Below are 14,936 nucleotides of genomic sequence, written 5' to 3'. Positions count from 1 at the left end.
AGAGTTTATAGTGGTTCCCCTCTAAACCTTAGGGTCAGTCCACTCCCTTCACACCCCGCGAAGGAATTCACTATGTTAGAATCTTTGTTACAAGCAATCTCACCCCAAGACCCCCTAACAATCTTTCTAACATAAACACAAGAAAGAAACCCTCTCTCTTGATTACAACACAAACACCAAACACTTTTGGTGGACTTTGAATCTTCCCGAATCAAAGAACCTTTTACAACAATCACAAGATAGCACCCCACTATCTTTAACAATAATTCTCACCAACAATGGCAAGAAAATTTACAACAAAGTAATTGAAGAATAACAAATGTATGGCTGTATATCTTTATCAATATCACTCTAACAAATGAACTTAGTGCTCAGAAAACTTTTTAATAAATGTTAAAGTATATGCAAAGTTTTCCAAACAATTTGAATGAAAGTTTAAAATCAAGTGATATTGAAAATGTCAATTGAGATAATGAAAGTTGTTGTATGTAAATTGATTTGATTCTCAATTGAATTTATTGAAGTTAAAAAGATGTTTATGAAGCAATGTTACTTTTCAAAAAGGATTACCAATGAATAGAAACATATTTAAAATTGCACCTATTCATAAAAATGAGAACGAAGAGCAATTTGGCCGTTGGGAAATAAATTTTCTCTTAAGAATGGAATGCCAACGGTAATGAACTTAAATGCCAACGGATACCTTCTGAATAAAAAATATATGGAACATAAAAATGAATTATGTATTAATTTCTATGTCATGATGCAATGCTTGGTGCGTAATCAAGTATATGTAACGTAATCCATCAAGCAATTTTTCCCAAAAACAAATCAAAGAGCATTTCAAGATATGCATGATTATGCAATTTTTAATCTCATGGATTGATTAAAAAACATGCGGAAATATATCTTTAAAGTTATAAACAAATATGCACTTCTCAAAATATTTCTATGCAAAATCATTTTTAAATGAAAATTGTTGTGAGTGTGTGATTTATTTTCATGAGAGCTTTAGCATTGTTTCATATGGAGACTTAGAAAAAATGTTTATAATTATTTTCTGAGCATTCTAAGTTGTTCCATAAGTTAAGAATGATAAATCAAAGATAAGGACCATACTTACAAAAATATAACTATGAAGCCTAAGTCCCATTGTCTTCATTCTTCAATTTGAGCCTCCATAGTTTTTCTTCTTTTGTGATGTGACTTTGTTATCATCAAAACCAAGCCAAGTCTAAGAAGGACATCTTCTTCACAATCTCCCCTTTTTTGATGATGACAAACCATATCCTTTTGATAATGTTTGCACAATGAAACTCCCCCTATCTTATAAATCTTCCCCTTTGTTTTGCAATTGGATAACCTGAAACAATTTAAACACAAAACACAAACATACACTTTCTCCCCCTTTTGACATCATCAAAAAGAAGAAAAAGGGTAAAATCCAAAGGGTCGAAATATAGGGAAATAATAATTTTTATGTAAAAATAATTGATCTTCTTCACAATGAATATTCAATGATTCACATAGATTGTTGAAATATCATAGCTATGTATATGAGTCAGCTTTATATATTCTTTTTGTTTACAGTAATTTTCTAAAAAGATTTTAAACGGTAAAATAAAGAATTTTTCAATTTTTCTTAAAAAAAATACGAAGCATCAAACACATGCGTCACTTGATATTATTAACATTGTTATAGCCCTGAACAAACACAGCATGTGTTGATTATTACTTCCAATTAAAATTGAAAAAGTGCTACTGCTCATGTACACATAAAATTCAACCGATAATGAGAATCAACTATCAAATTTCATAGGCATATCATGTATTTATTTGAACGAAATGTGTACCTTTAACCATCATCATCAACATGTATGAGTGTCCATCTTTCTATCAAAGTTATAGCATTATTTAACCACAAATAACTCATAAATCGAATCGTATCGTATGATCTTGTATCTTATAGAACCCAATCAAAATATGACAATTTTAGCACATGGTCTTCAAGTACCTACAAAACAATTAATAGTACTTTCTAGGTACCCATTGTGATTTGGGTCCTTGTGGGTTAATACCTTTCTTTACCCAAATAAATTCACCATAAGGAACACCAAAGTTTCTTATGTAACAAGTATTCGGAGTATGACCTTTTATGTTGCAATAGAAACATGCTAATTTATGAACATAATGATATGAATTAGAATTGTTTCCATTGGAAGAATTATTTCTAACATTAGAATTATTTTTCTTATAAAAATTGCTACTATAATTTCTTCCTTTAGAATTATTTCTATGATTCATACTTTTGGAAGAATTTACCACATGCATTTTCTTTGTTTCTATATTGTTGGAAATTGTGCTTGCTTTAACAAAGACCGTTTTATTTGTGCTTGGTTTATTAAAATTTGAAAAACCAAGTCCAGTTTTGTTATTTGAATATCTTTGTTTACTAAGCACTTCTTCCAAACCATTGTGACCTTTTTCAAAATTTTTGATCACTTGGTTTAATTCAACAATTTTTGTTTCATTTTCTTTACATTTATTACATGAAGAACTTTTAACCTTTTCTAATTCTACTTGTGCATCAAAAGCTTTTCTTTCAAGAGATACAATTTGTTTCTTTTGCTTTGCACAAGTTTTAGAAAGATTAATGCATTCTTCATACAATTCATTAAATGCATTTTGCAATTCTTCATAAGAATGTTTATCATTAATTTCAGAATCACTAACCTCATTTTCTTCATCATCAGAATGATGAGAAGCCATTAGTGTCATGTTTGCACTTTCTTCATTTTCTGATTCTGAAGACAAACTTATATCGTTGTCCTCCCATGCAATGTAGGCCCTTCTTGGCTTGAATTCTTTCTTTCCTTTGTGGCTGTTCTTCTTTGCAAGGATCGGACAATCTACCTTTATGTGACCTTCATTTCCACATTCGAAACATGTGTAATTCTGTTTTGATGTAGAAGCATCATTAATCTTGTGAAATTTTCTTTTATTAATTTTAATTTCTTTATCTTTTCGTAGAAACTTTCCAATTTTTTTTAAAAGAATAGTGATGTCTTCATCTTCATCAGTACTATCATCTTGTTGAACAACATTGGACTCCGCCTTCAAGGAAATGTTCTTATGTTTCTTTACTACTTCTTCATGTTGTTCCAGTCTTGCAAGTTCAATTTCATGCTCTTGTAATTTCCCAAAAAGTGCTGCCAACGACATGTTTGAAAGACTTTTCTTTTCAGATATGGCTGTTACTTTTGGTTGCCATTCCCTTGATAGTGACCTGAGAATCTTCAAGTTTATTTCATTGTTGGACAAAGTTTTTCCAAGGGCTGCAAGATGATTGATAAGATGTGAAAATCTCTTTTGCATGTCTAGAATATTTTCTCCTGGTTGCATTCTAAACATCTCATACTCTTGAGAGAGGGTATTCAATCTGGAACGTTTTACTTCTTCTGTTCCTTCATGTGTTGTTTCCAAAGTGTCCCAGATTTCTTTGGCCGTTTTGCAGTTAGAAATTCTGAAAAACTCATCCATCCCAAGAGAGGATTGAAGAATGTTCTTTGCCTTTTTGTCAAATAACACTTTTTTTCGGTCATCATCATCCCATGATGTTTGTGGTTTGATACCAGTCACACCGTTCACAGTTGTAGTGGGAACATAAGGACCATTCTGGACAGCACCCCAAATTTCTTCACCTTGGGCTTCTAGATACGTTGTCATCCTAATTTTCCAGAAATCATAATGATCTCCGGTGAAACATGGTGGTCGGTTTGAATTAGGACCTTCTGCTAGAAACGGTTTAACGGAAGCCATTTTCTGGATCAAAGAAGCAAGTTATCTTTACTCTTGCTCTGATGCCAATTGTAAGTTCAGATTGTAACCTAAGAGGGGGGTGAATTAGGTTTCTAGGAATATTGGTTAATTTTTCAGAGTTTAGCGTTCTTGATAATTTTCCGGTAAATAATGATGAAGGTATAAATGCGGAAAAATAAAAGAGCAAGGGAAGAAAAAAAGACACAAGAGAGTTTATAGTGGTTCCCCTCTAAACCTTAGGGTCAGTTCACTCCCTTCACACCCCGCGAAGGAATTCACTATGTTAGAATCTTTGTTACAAGCAATCTCACCCCAAGACCCCCTAACAATCTTTCTAACATAAACACAAGAAAGAAACCCTCTCTCTTGATTACAACACAAACACCAAACACTTTTGGTGGACTTTGAATCTTCCCGAATCAAAGAACCTTTTACAACAATCACAAGATAGCACCCCACTATCTTTAACAATAATTTTCACCAACAATGGCAAGAAACTTTACAACAAAGTAATTGAAGAATAACAAATGTATGATTGTATATCTTTATCAATATCACTCTAACAAATGGACTTAGTGCTCAGAAAACTTTTTAATAAATGTTAAAGTATATGCAAAGTTTTCCAAACAATTTGAATGAAAGTTTAAAATCAAGTGATATTGAAAATGTCAATTGAGATAATGAAAGTTGTTGTATGTAAATTGATTTGATTCTCAATTGAATTTATTGAAGTTAAAAAGATGTTTATAAAGCAATGTTACTTTTCAAAAAGGATTACCAATGAATAGAAACATATTTAAAATTGCACCTATTCATAAAAATGAGAACGAAGAGCAATTTGGCCGTTGGGAAATAAATTTTCTCTTAAGAATGGAATGCCAACGGTAATGAACTTAAATGCCAACGGATACCTTCTGAATAAAAAATATATGGAACATAAAAATGAATTATGTATTAATTTCTATGTCATGATGCAATGCTTGGTGCGTAATCAAGTATATGTAACGTAATCCATCAAGCAATTTTTCCCAAAAACAAATCAAAGAGCATTTCAAGATATGCATGATTATGCAATTTTTAATCTCATGGATTGATTAAAAAACATGCGGAAATATATCTTTAAAGTTATAAACAAATATGCACTTCTCAAAATATTTCTATGCAAAATCATTTTTAAATGAAAATTGTTGTGAGTGTGTGATTTATTTTCATGAGAGCTTTAGCATTGCTTCATATGGAGACTTAGAAAAAATGTTTATAATTATTTTCTGAGCATTCTAAGTTGTTCCATAAGTTAAGAATGATAAATCAAAGATAAGGACCATACTTACAAAAATATAACTATGAAGCCTAAGTCCCATTGTCTTCATTCTTCAATTTGAGCCTCCATAGTTTTTCTTCTTTTGTGATGTGACTTTGTTATCATCAAAACCAAGCCAAGTCTAAGAAGGACATCTTCTTCACAGTTCATTGGTTAGAACTTGCCCCTTGGCATACAATAAAGATAAAAAGGTGAATGTCAATTGTTCCTTGGTTGGTTGGAACTTGCCACTTGGCATCTTTGATTGGTGACATCTCTGGACCAGACACACTGGGGGATGACACTTTTGATGAAAATAGAGATTACAAGCTGTTCGTTTGTTAGAACTTGCCACTTGAAATGATTGATTAGTGACCAGGGGCGGATCTACACACAGCCGAGGGTGTGCACCTGCACACCCTGAACTTTGAAAAATTGCATATACTACCATGCATTTCTGCCATTTTGCACACCCTGAATAATTAGGTTTGCACCTCTAAATCAGTATCTCTCACACCCAGTCATGAGAAAGGCGGGAAAAGAACTCGCAGAGAGAGCAAATGCAGAAAGGAAAAGATGAAGAAGAATCATTGAAGTGGCAGCTGAGTAAGAGGAAGAATGCTTAACTAGAAATAAAAGTTGTGCGGCGGCTAAACGTGAGCATCAATTATTTAGGGTTAGGTGTGTTTGTTAATGGGCTTGGGCCGCATGTTTTTTTTTTTTTTTACGGTACTTTAGTTGAGAAACATGTACAAAGTAAAGTATAAAAGTGTTGTCACAATGCTAGCAACATTATTAAATTCTTTTATTTTTTATTTTTTATAAGGCCATCGTTAAATTCTTTATAAATTTATGTATAAACGTATATTATTATATACGCATACACAATTTTTTTTTATAAATCTCACACATTCAATATTTTATAATTATAGTGTCTTTTTTTTTTTTAACAAGTAGATTGTGTTCAAGCTCAATTTAAGAATAAATCTTAGGTTTCGAAAGGCTTCACAAAACAATTTACATTTAAATTATTTCAAAAATAGGAGTGACTAGAACCAACCTTTAGATTTAAGGCCGATTTTTTCACCACTCGAGTGATCCCTAGGAGACACTTCGGTTCTTACTCTAATACCCATTATTTAAATGAAAGAATTTATTATATAATAATTTTTAGTTCCCTAAAAAATAATATTAGTCATTAAAAAAAATTAAATAATTTTGCACCCCCTGGTCCAGGGTCCTGGATACGCCACTGTTAGTGACATCTCTTGACTAAACACACAGGGGATGACACTTTTGATGAAAATTATGATTACAAGTTGTTCGTTTGTTAGAACTTGCCACTTGAAATGATTGAGGACCGAACTGAAAGGATACAGCCAAAAAAAGCTCTAGGTGACTGATGCAACAATGTAGGAATGATGTTGTGTATGCATGAATGTAAGAATACAAGAATGTATGCATGTATGTATAAATGTATGAATGTATGGATGTATAAATGTATGAATGTAAGAATACAAGAATGTATGCATGTATGTATAAATGTATGAATGTATGGATGTATAAATGTACGATTGTACAACAATATGATTGTGTGACTGTATATGACAGGCGAACTCGATGAAACGAGGCAGGACATGTAAGATGAGAAGCAGACTGACATCGTAGTACAAACGCTCAGCAAACTTTCTTGGAGATCATATTATTGTGAACAAATCGAGTAGTTTACGAGGTAAAGCCCGGCGGCACAAGGTAACAACTGATGTCTTCTGGGGATAAAGCCCACTGTTTAACCAAAAGTCTGGGAGAAGTCGCCATTTGTAAACCGACGCAAAGTGTTCTTCCACTGGTATGCCTCATCCGTCATGCTTTTTCTTTTGTTTTTCTTTGAAAATCCCTAACTTTTGCCTGAACCGCCCTTTCGGGTTTTCAGTCCACCGGAAGTATATTCCTTTTTTATGCCCCTAATTTTTGCCTGAACCGCCCTTTCGGGTTTTCAGCCCACCGGGACGCTCTCTATTGCCTAAGCCGCCTTTTCAGGTTTTCAGCTTAGCGAGCTCTTTTTTGTTTATATATTTTTTGTATTTCATGGACTGTGACAACATCTTGTTCGAAGCAGAGGTCCTCTCCATAATGCTTAGCCATGTTTCTCTTCCGGAATGTAACCGTTCTCGAGGCGGATGCCGATGTACGCTTCATCTACTCATGAGTTCAAAGAGAGTGTGTTTGTTGTTCACACTTTTCAAAAGATGTAATAAAAAGTTTTGTACTTTGAAAATTTTTGCTTCAAGTATTGCCATCAAAAATAGAAGAAATTTTGCAAATAGAATAAATGAGAGTTCCAAATAAATGGGCACAGGCTCAAATTTGATGAATTGAGTGGTGACCTGCCAATGGAATGGCTCCACGATTCTTTGCAAAGTTTGGAAAATGGTAAATATATGGGAAGGTACATTGAACACAACAACTGTTATTCTCCCCAACAACTTTGAATTTCCCCTGTTCCAAGTCTTTGATTTGTAGATGCCTTAAATCGAAGGTACTTTGACAGTTGAGGTACCCCAAGTGGATGGTGTCTGACCTGATGTAGTTACTTTGTCATGATCCTTAACTTTTGCATAGATCGCCCTTTCGGGTTTTCAATCTATCAGGATAATCATTTTTGTTCATGTCTCTAATTTTTGCCTAGACCGCCCTTTCGGGTTTTCAGTCCACCGAGACGCTTATTTTTGCTTAAGCCGCCTTTTCAGGTTTGCGACTTATCGAGCTTTTATTTTTTGAAAAAGTATTTCTTGACTGTACCGGCATTCATAGGACATGTGTGTTTGTCACCATCCGTAGTCACAAGAGTCATTGCACACGGGCCTTCATGGTTAGGCGTCCGCTTGTCCCTGGAGCCTAGTTGGAAAGATAGTACCTTTTTGGGCACAAAGTCTGCTTCTTGAAATTCACGGGGACGGACCTTCTTGTTGGAAGTTTGTTTCAACCACTTTTGATATGGTTGTACAAGGTCGTCATGTATTTAAGTTCAAGCAAGCTTGAATTTCATCAGAACCCCTATTGACGGGACTTCGACCTCCACGGGAAGCATGACCTCCATGTTGTATACTGAAGAAAAAAGGGGGTTGCCCTTGTTGAAGTCTGTACTAAAGTACAATACTCATGAAGTGCAAATGGTAGCATCTCGTGCCAGTCTTTGCAAATGAAAGCCATCTTCTTCTTTGATATTTTGTCTGCAGCTTTGACGGCTAAGATGCCCCAGTAGGCGAGAGATCTTTGTCGGGAATCTCTTCATTATCTCATCCTTGGACAAAGGGAACTCAAAGTCGGGAGAGAGTATATGGATAATGTGTTCAACGAGCTTATCAATGTGTAATCTACATTTATGTTTGATTTTAGAAAGTGAATGATTGTATGCAGATATTTGGGAAATCATTAAAGATTTTTTTTGGTTTTTTGTATTACAATTTTCCAGAAAAAGCAAAAAATAAAAACAAAGCCAGGATCAAAACGACTTTTTTTTTTTATCAATGATGGAAATACTTAAAGCAAAAAGCCCTAAACAAGTTCACTTTCGTCTCGGGCAGAACGAAAAGATATATTTGAAAAGCAAAAAGCAACAAACAAACGTTATTTGAACAAAAAACAATGGAAGGAACATCAACAGCGACCCAATTACGGTTACCCACTCCATGTGTCACAACACTAGGTAATATAATTCGGCAGTGGATTAACTTGCACGTCCGAATTCAATCTTAGAAAAGCAAGATATTGACTTTAATCAGCTTTTAGACTTCGGCTTTCAAAGCGTAATAGTGCTCGATGTCATGGTCGAGTGCTCCTTGATGGAAGGCACATGAGAGATCATATCGATACTAAACCGACAACTTGTTAAGCACCCGAGGAGGCGCTCTGGTTTGGACAAGATTCTCCTTGAGCAAGATGGGAAGCAGCTCCGCATATATCATTGGGATTGGGTCAAAATGCATCCTTGGAGCCTGTTGTTGAGGCTGCTGTTGATGTTGGTGTTCGGGCCCTTGTTGGAACTGCGGCTGATTCTGCGAAGCTACCAGTGAAGTAACCAGGGTACTCAGTCTCTCTAACTCGGCCTGGAGTGTTGTTACCTCTTCACGAATGCTCGTGGATTTCTTGTTCAAACTGATACGTTCTCTCTTTTTGTTTGCACGAGTGTTGTAGGTGCGAGTTGGCTTTGGACGAGGACAGTCAGACCACTTTTGAAACGGTTGACCTTTTATGGAAAAGAAAAATTTGTGAGACTCAGAATTGAGACTATGAAATGCAAAATGATGTATGATGCTTATGCAAAAAAAATAGACACATTTTTTTTATCGAAGGACTTGTCAAAGTAATTGTAAACATCATAAGGAACATTGTTTCATTTGATAATTTGAAATATTACAAACAGCTCCCTTAAGAATACAAGCAAAGCCAAAGACAAAGTCCCCAACAAAGCTAAGGTCTAGTTTAAGACTTTTGAAATTGTATTCCTTGGTGTCCCTCTTTATAAGGTCCACACCTCCGATGTTTACAAGAACTTATCTAAGTCCTTTGATATTAATGAGAAAAAAGTTTTTATGAATGAATGCATGTATGCATGATTATGCTACACAAACGGTGAAAACATGGCGAGGTTAAGTCCATAATGTTGGAGTTGAGGGTAAATACGCCATTTGGTAAGGACTATGGTTTCAATTGTACTTGTAACAAGGGTTCTACCAAGTTCTCAAAGTCTACAACCCCTTCTGGATGTTATCGGTTACAGGAATGCTCCTGGTCTAATAACATTCGCAAGAAAGTCTCGTTTGAGTGTAGTATCGTGTATCAACTAATCTCAAGAATGCTCTTGGTTAGCCACCGCACTACGCCCTAAAAAGGCCAAGATGGGTTAAAGGTAACTCTAAAGGTCCTCGACTTCGCGGGACACTCACATTGAAAGTAATAACGCTGACACGAATGCTCGTGACAACAAGAGTACTACCGTCCGTGAGGCCTCCACCGAGCGGGGTTATATCACATGTACACAATGCGCAAGAATGCTCTTGGTATGACACTATGATTATACCCTATCCTACCTTATTGTTTCCCTTAAGCCCGGGTTAGGACTTATCTCACCACTCACGTTAAGAAAGAAGAAAGAAGAAGGGAGAACATATATACACGTATTTCCATCTTTTATTTTTGTTTTTATTTTTAAGCAAGTTATAGCACAAAATTTAAATAAAGTCAAGTTAGGCTCAACCCTCTTAGGGGAGATCCCCAGTGAAGTCGTCATTTCTGTCGCGTCATTTTTTGGAGATCAAGGCTATTTGATTAGCATTGACTCACTATTTTTATCCACGATTGAACTTTTTATTTTTTAAAGAAAGTGAAAAAAAAGTTCAAATTACCACCTTAAAAGATTTAGAGTTCGTGGGTTAGTTATATTTAGGGAAGGTGTTAACACCCTAAATATTCGTAGTACTCTACGAGAACCTCTAGATTTTATTTAATTTTTGGTTAAATCTTGCTTGCTTTTAAAGAAAAGAAAATAGAATTGGATGGTGACTTAAAAAAGAAAAAGAAAATTGATTTTAGTTGATTTGGAAGGACAAGTCTTTTGCCTACGCACCCATGAGGGATCAAAACCTCGTAGTTCGGGGTAGAAATTACCGTTTGATTTGTTTTGTATTTTTTATTAGTTTTGAAAAAGTTTTAAAGAAGAAAAGCCAAAGTGGCAAATAAGTATTGGTTTGTGTTTTTTAGTATTAAAAGAAAATAGACTCAAGATATAATTAAATTGATTAACATTTGATTAAGAAAATAAAATAAAAATGGGATCACTTGATTGAAAATCAAGGTTTATTATGAAAATATTTTTGTGATTTTTGTTATTTGAATGTTTTTGTTGTTTTGGAATAATAAATGCAAATAAAACTAACGGAGCAATAAAAATAAAAGCGCGCGGATTTTTGTAGTGACGTTGGATCACCACAAAATCCCTAATATATATTTTTTGCATTTTTCGATATATATAAAGTGGTAAAGAAATAAAAAAAAACACGCGCGCACGCGCACGCGCGCACACACACACTTTTCTCATTTATATTGTTTACATTGAACCTAGATTCATTCTAATTGGTGGAAAATAAATGACGATAATTAAAATGGTAAATGATAATAATAAATAGAAATAAAATGAAACGCAAAAAATGCTAAAACGTAAGAAAATAAAAGAAACTAATAGAAAGGGACAACCGAAGGGACAAAATTCCGAAGGGACAGAAAAAGAGGGAGAAGAAAAGAATAGCTCGTCAACACAAGCTAAACGAGGGAGAAGAGAGAACAGTTCTTTGACAACTCAAGAGAACTTTTGGTGTCTTTTTGTGAGGAATGAGAGCTCTATTTATAGGTGGAGAGGTTGATGAAAATGGAAAACTGGTTTAATGGATTTTGATGGTGATTTGAATGGTGTTTAATGGTGAATTTTAAAAGAGGAATGTGAAAGTTGACACTTGACTTGGAAAATTTTGGACCTTGGACATTTTATTTTCGGACCTATTATAAAGAAAATAAAATAATAAAAAAGATAAAATAAAATAACCTAAAATAAAACAAAAGGATAAAAATAAAAGATGGAAATTAACTAAAATGAAAAACTAAAGATAAAAAATAAAAAAAGGGTCCAGAAATCGAACCAAAAAAGAGGTATTTTAAAATAGCTCTCTGCCGAAATTTTCTTTGAAAAATCGAAGAATATATCGGGTCATAGGACATGTGACAGTAAGTCTTTAGGTCAAAAATTGGGGTATGACATTGGTGAGATATTCCTTGTTTATGATGTTGAAATATTGGTGAGATATAATTTGTATAATGGTGTGAAAATATTGGCAAGACATTTGTTGTGAATTTGGTGATGAATAATGGTGAGATATATGTTGTGAAATGGTGATGAATTATGGTGACATATATACCGTATTGGTGAGTTTTTTCTCAAGCATCATATCATTATTAGAAAAATTGGTGAGATTGGTGAGTGTATGTTTAGTAACACAACTCTGACATACAAAAATTAGTTAGTAGAATTGGTACCACATGCATATATGTGATAGGAATTAAGTGCATTTTGCATATAAATGATGATGTTTGAACACGGTGCGTGTTGTGAATGATGTGTAATTGTTGATGTTAAATTGGTGAGAATTATGAATGATGTACATAAATGTTGAAGACTTAAATACTACCATTATTTGATGTTATTTATGTGTACTAAATATATGTTATTGATTGTACTCTCACCCCTTTATTGTTATTGTTGTTGTTGTGGTGCCTGTACTCGTGGGGTACAAATACTCAGGTTGAGGACTCTAGCTGCGAGGTAATTGGAAGGTGGGGATGAAAGTTTTCTTCTATTTTATTTTATTTATGAAAAAAATCTATAGACGATTTACGTGCTCTGATTTGTAACACTAGGGTCGGTGGTTTTATTTGTTGGTTGATTTTCTTTTCTTGGAGTTGATTTCTTTGGAACCTTGATTTATTTTACTATCGTGTTGAGACCTTAACTTATCTTATTTAAAGTCGATAAACTAGTCCCCTGTTTTACTTATGATTTTGTTTTATAAAATGGTGAAATGTTGAGCATGTGTAGAACCTGTTTAATTTAATATATTTGTTATTTAATAAATAAAAGTCGGGGTCGTCGGGGTTACAGCATTCCCTTAAAACGAGTTATAACATTAAATTCATACTTATATTCGACTAAAATAATTTAATTTAGAAACTAAGCAATTTACTATTGTCTATTTCGGCTGAATTAGAGTTGTCAATCTTAATATGCTTCATCTATGACATGATATAGAAACAAACATATACAAATTAAATTAGATACTTGAATCACAAACTAATAATTTTTTTTATAAAAGAAAATGTAAACTTAGTTTAAGAACCAATAAAAGAGAGAAACACTTTATTGGAATAAAATAATTTAATAAAAAATAATTAGTTGTTAATTACGATTTTAATTACTATTTGAAAGATTCTTTATTTTTAGAGGACAAACTTGTCATTGTTGAAACCTTAAAATATTATATATATTAGGTTTTTCCTTAATCTATCATGAAAAGCTGCAAATGAAATAAAATGCAAGACAAATTGGCAAAATCATATTATCTTAGATACTTACCTAGTGGGTAAACTAAAGACATTTTATATATACTATATCCTTGGAATGGATTTTTTCCAATTGTCTACTATGGAAATTGGTCTTCATTTTTCTCTCTCTCATGTTTTTTCATGTGTCCACATCTCTACCCTTAAATCTCCTTTCTTTTAAATCTTTGTTCTCTATTCTTTATGATGAAAGGTGAAGATTTAAGTGGCTCTCTTGTCACATAAAAAGATTCATTTCCGACTAATATAATTGTATTGTATTGTTGTTTCTAGTTTTCCTTTATTTATCACAAAAGGTTATAGAAGAAATAAAAGATAATGAAAGGTTGATAAAAAAAACTATTTATGTTCCTCTAAAAAAAGCTACTATGTTGAACACTTATTGAGTGATATAAAGGGACACTCGACTCATGAATGTATGTAAAAGACTTTCAACAATGAAACTAATTTTTAGAAGGCTCTCTTGCATCTCCATAAGTGCTAAAAAGATTTATTATAAACTCATTAAAAAATATATGCATTTTTTACATAAAAAAGGACAACTAGTATGACTAAAGTTTTCAAGTTTATTTATGTTATTAGGCCAAATACCTCCCTGGGTCCTTTAAGTTTCACGTTTGTAACAAATAGGTCCTTTAAGTTTCAAAGGTTACAGATAGGTCCTTTAAGTTTCGAGTTTGTTTCAGATAGGTCCTTTCTATCAACCTCCGTTAAGGACCTATCTGAAACCTTAGAAACTTAAAGGACCTATTTGTAACCTTTGAAACTTAAAGGACCTGTCTGTTACAAACGTGAAACTTAAAGGACCCAGGGAGGTATTTGGCCATGTTATTATCAACTTTAGTTTCACATTAATTTCTCATAAAAAAATTTTCTAGTTTATTTATGTTATTATCAACTTTAGTCATAAAAAAAATTACATCTATTTCTCATGACTTTTGAAAAGAGGACATATTAAAAAGAGGACTCACATTTTTTTTTGTTTGAATATTTTAAACCACATGATCTATTGTATTAAATGGTTAAAATTTGGTGTAAGTCGACTGGTGTCAACAGATCAATTGTAAGTCGAATGATGTAAATTGAATTATGATTCTATTGGAATGGAGTTGAATGACCTTTTATTAGGACACTTTCATCGGCTATTCCCTTCTTCTCTGTCACCAATGACCTACTTCTCTAGGTGAATGGGGGTGGTGAACTTGTACGTGCTACGACACTCAAATCAGTGAATGATGTGGGACGATAGGTGTATCTGACCCCAAACACTTGGGCCATTATTTATATTGGATGTTTGGGTTTTTGCCCTTGCACCATTACCTATACAGCTATTGTGGAAGGACAATCATGATCCTTTTAGGGATAGTTGTAATCCTTTGAAGGACAATTGTGAGTGTTTGCTCCTTGGATTATTTGTGCCATGGACCATGTTGGTTGTTCATCTTTGGTCCGTGTGCTTCTCTGCCACACACCATGTTGGTTTGTTCACATTTGGTCCATGCACTCCCATGCTAAGGACCATGTCGGTTGTTCACCTTTGGTTTATGTACTTGTATGAGGAGGGCTTTGGATCTTAGTAGTGGTCGGACGTTATCCCATACCGAAACTATTTCCCCCAAGCTATTAGTTGAGGGACTCAAGTGATAGC

General features: G+C 33.7%; 1 protein-coding gene across 1 annotated transcript; it reads right to left on the bottom strand.

Annotated features, from left to right (window-relative positions):
- Positions 1-1,889: 1,889 nt before the first annotated feature.
- On the bottom strand, positions 1,890-5,647 carry LOC146946997 (uncharacterized). The gene has a single exon (XM_085748940.1). The coding sequence runs from the start codon at positions 3,817-3,819 to the stop codon at positions 2,026-2,028; it is 1,794 nt and encodes a 597-aa protein (XP_085605066.1). The 5' UTR covers positions 3,820-5,647; the 3' UTR covers positions 1,890-2,025.
- Positions 5,648-14,936: the final 9,289 nt, after the last annotated feature.

This window comes from Medicago sativa, chromosome 2, assembly GCF_051527215.1.
Source record: "Medicago sativa cultivar Bolivia chromosome 2, Bolivia_mono, whole genome shotgun sequence".
Taxonomy (NCBI): Eukaryota; Viridiplantae; Streptophyta; class Magnoliopsida; order Fabales; family Fabaceae; genus Medicago; species Medicago sativa.
Note: the sequence above shows the minus strand (reverse complement) of the source record. Positions and strands in the feature narration are given on the sequence as shown.

What these genes read in the sequence shown, in the direction of transcription:
- LOC146946997 (XM_085748940.1), bottom strand. Translation starts at nt 3,819, where the DNA reads ATGGCTTCCGTTAAACCGTTTCTAGCAGAAGGTCCTAATTCAAACCGA.